The sequence below is a fragment of the Aplysia californica genome, unplaced genomic scaffold, assembly GCF_000002075.1.
Source record: "Aplysia californica isolate F4 #8 unplaced genomic scaffold, AplCal3.0 scaffold01448, whole genome shotgun sequence".
In the NCBI taxonomy this organism is placed as follows: domain Eukaryota; kingdom Metazoa; phylum Mollusca; class Gastropoda; order Aplysiida; family Aplysiidae; genus Aplysia; species Aplysia californica.
In genome coordinates this window covers 61,759-62,882 of record NW_004798718.1, presented here as the reverse complement: position 1 = coordinate 62,882, position 1,124 = coordinate 61,759, and the positions used below count along the sequence as shown (strand labels likewise).

Below are 1,124 nucleotides of genomic sequence, written 5' to 3'. Positions count from 1 at the left end.
CAGGTGGGCGGATTATTTCGTTTCTGAAAGCTCGATAATGTGTGTTGTCTAAAAGCTGATGGGAGGGTGGAGAGTTGGTTATCTCTCGCCAGGCCTATAGAAGGTGACGTCAGAAATGTTAATCAGTAGGTGTAGTAGCGGAGGGTTTTGCGGTTGCTGAAGAACACAGCAACACAAACGATGACGATGATGAGGGATACAACTCCACATCCAATAGAAATGAGGGAGAGCCGCTTGGAAGATTCGGCGTGTTTGTTTGCAGCCACAAAGTCGTTGTGATTCAGAGCTGAACGGGACTGTGGAGGTAGATGCATAATAATAATATTAATGATGATGATAATAATAATAATAGTATAAAAAATAATAATAATAATAATAATAATAATAATAATAATGATAATAAATATATCTTTTAGGGTGCCCACTCCCTAGTGGCTCCAGGCGCTTCACAATAAAATTGAAAACCATTTTGACAGCTTTCATAACGTCATGCTTCAAGTATACCTGCCCATCAAATGCAGGACAATCCTCTCAACACATGCATGCACCCGCAGTCTGACTAAACAGCACGTATACAAAGACACATTTGACTGCAGCTGCTCATCATACTAACTGTAGGGAAGGAAGAATCAAACTAGCTGGTAAATTAGGATTTAATTTTAATAATCTGTGAATTCTGACCAGTTCTAGATGTGGTTAACGTAGAAGTCCCTCTTAATCAAATGATCATGTAATGAAAAGAAATTCCGAACTTTAACTTAATCTCAAAATACTATTTTTTGAAATTACTGTTGCTGTTGTTGTTGTTGTTGTCGTCGTTTTGTGTTGCTGTTGTTTTCGATGTTGCTGTTGCTGTTGTTGTTGTTGTTGTTGTTGTTGCTGTTGTTGCTGTTGTTACTATTGTCGTTATTTTTGTTGCAGCATGTGTTGTTGTAGCTGCCGTGGTGGTTTCTGTTGCTGTTACTAATTGTATTCCATCAGTCACTATTTCATGAGATTTGCGATCACTTGGAGGGGTCACAGACAAAGTCAGCTGATCACACTGGCTACCTCACGGCAGGCGGCATGCCTATCTATCTATCTATCTATCTATCTATCTATCTATCTATCTATCTATCTATCTA

At 38.8% G+C, this 1,124-nt stretch overlaps 1 protein-coding gene across 3 annotated transcripts in view; it reads right to left on the bottom strand.

Moving 5' to 3' along the window:
* The window catches only part of LOC101850301 (proline-rich transmembrane protein 1), a 7,673-nt gene that overhangs the window by 2,373 nt on the left and 4,176 nt on the right, over positions 1–1,124 (bottom strand). For 2 of the 3 annotated variants that reach the window (XM_005112861.3, XM_005112862.3), the window contains exon 3: positions 16–296. In XM_005112861.3, the coding sequence (XP_005112918.1) occupies positions 123–296 (174 nt within the window). In that variant the 3' untranslated portion in view covers positions 16–122. Of the gene's footprint in view, positions 1–15; positions 297–1,124 lie in introns of those variants that run through there. The other variant, XM_035973582.1, reaches the window with a different exon arrangement.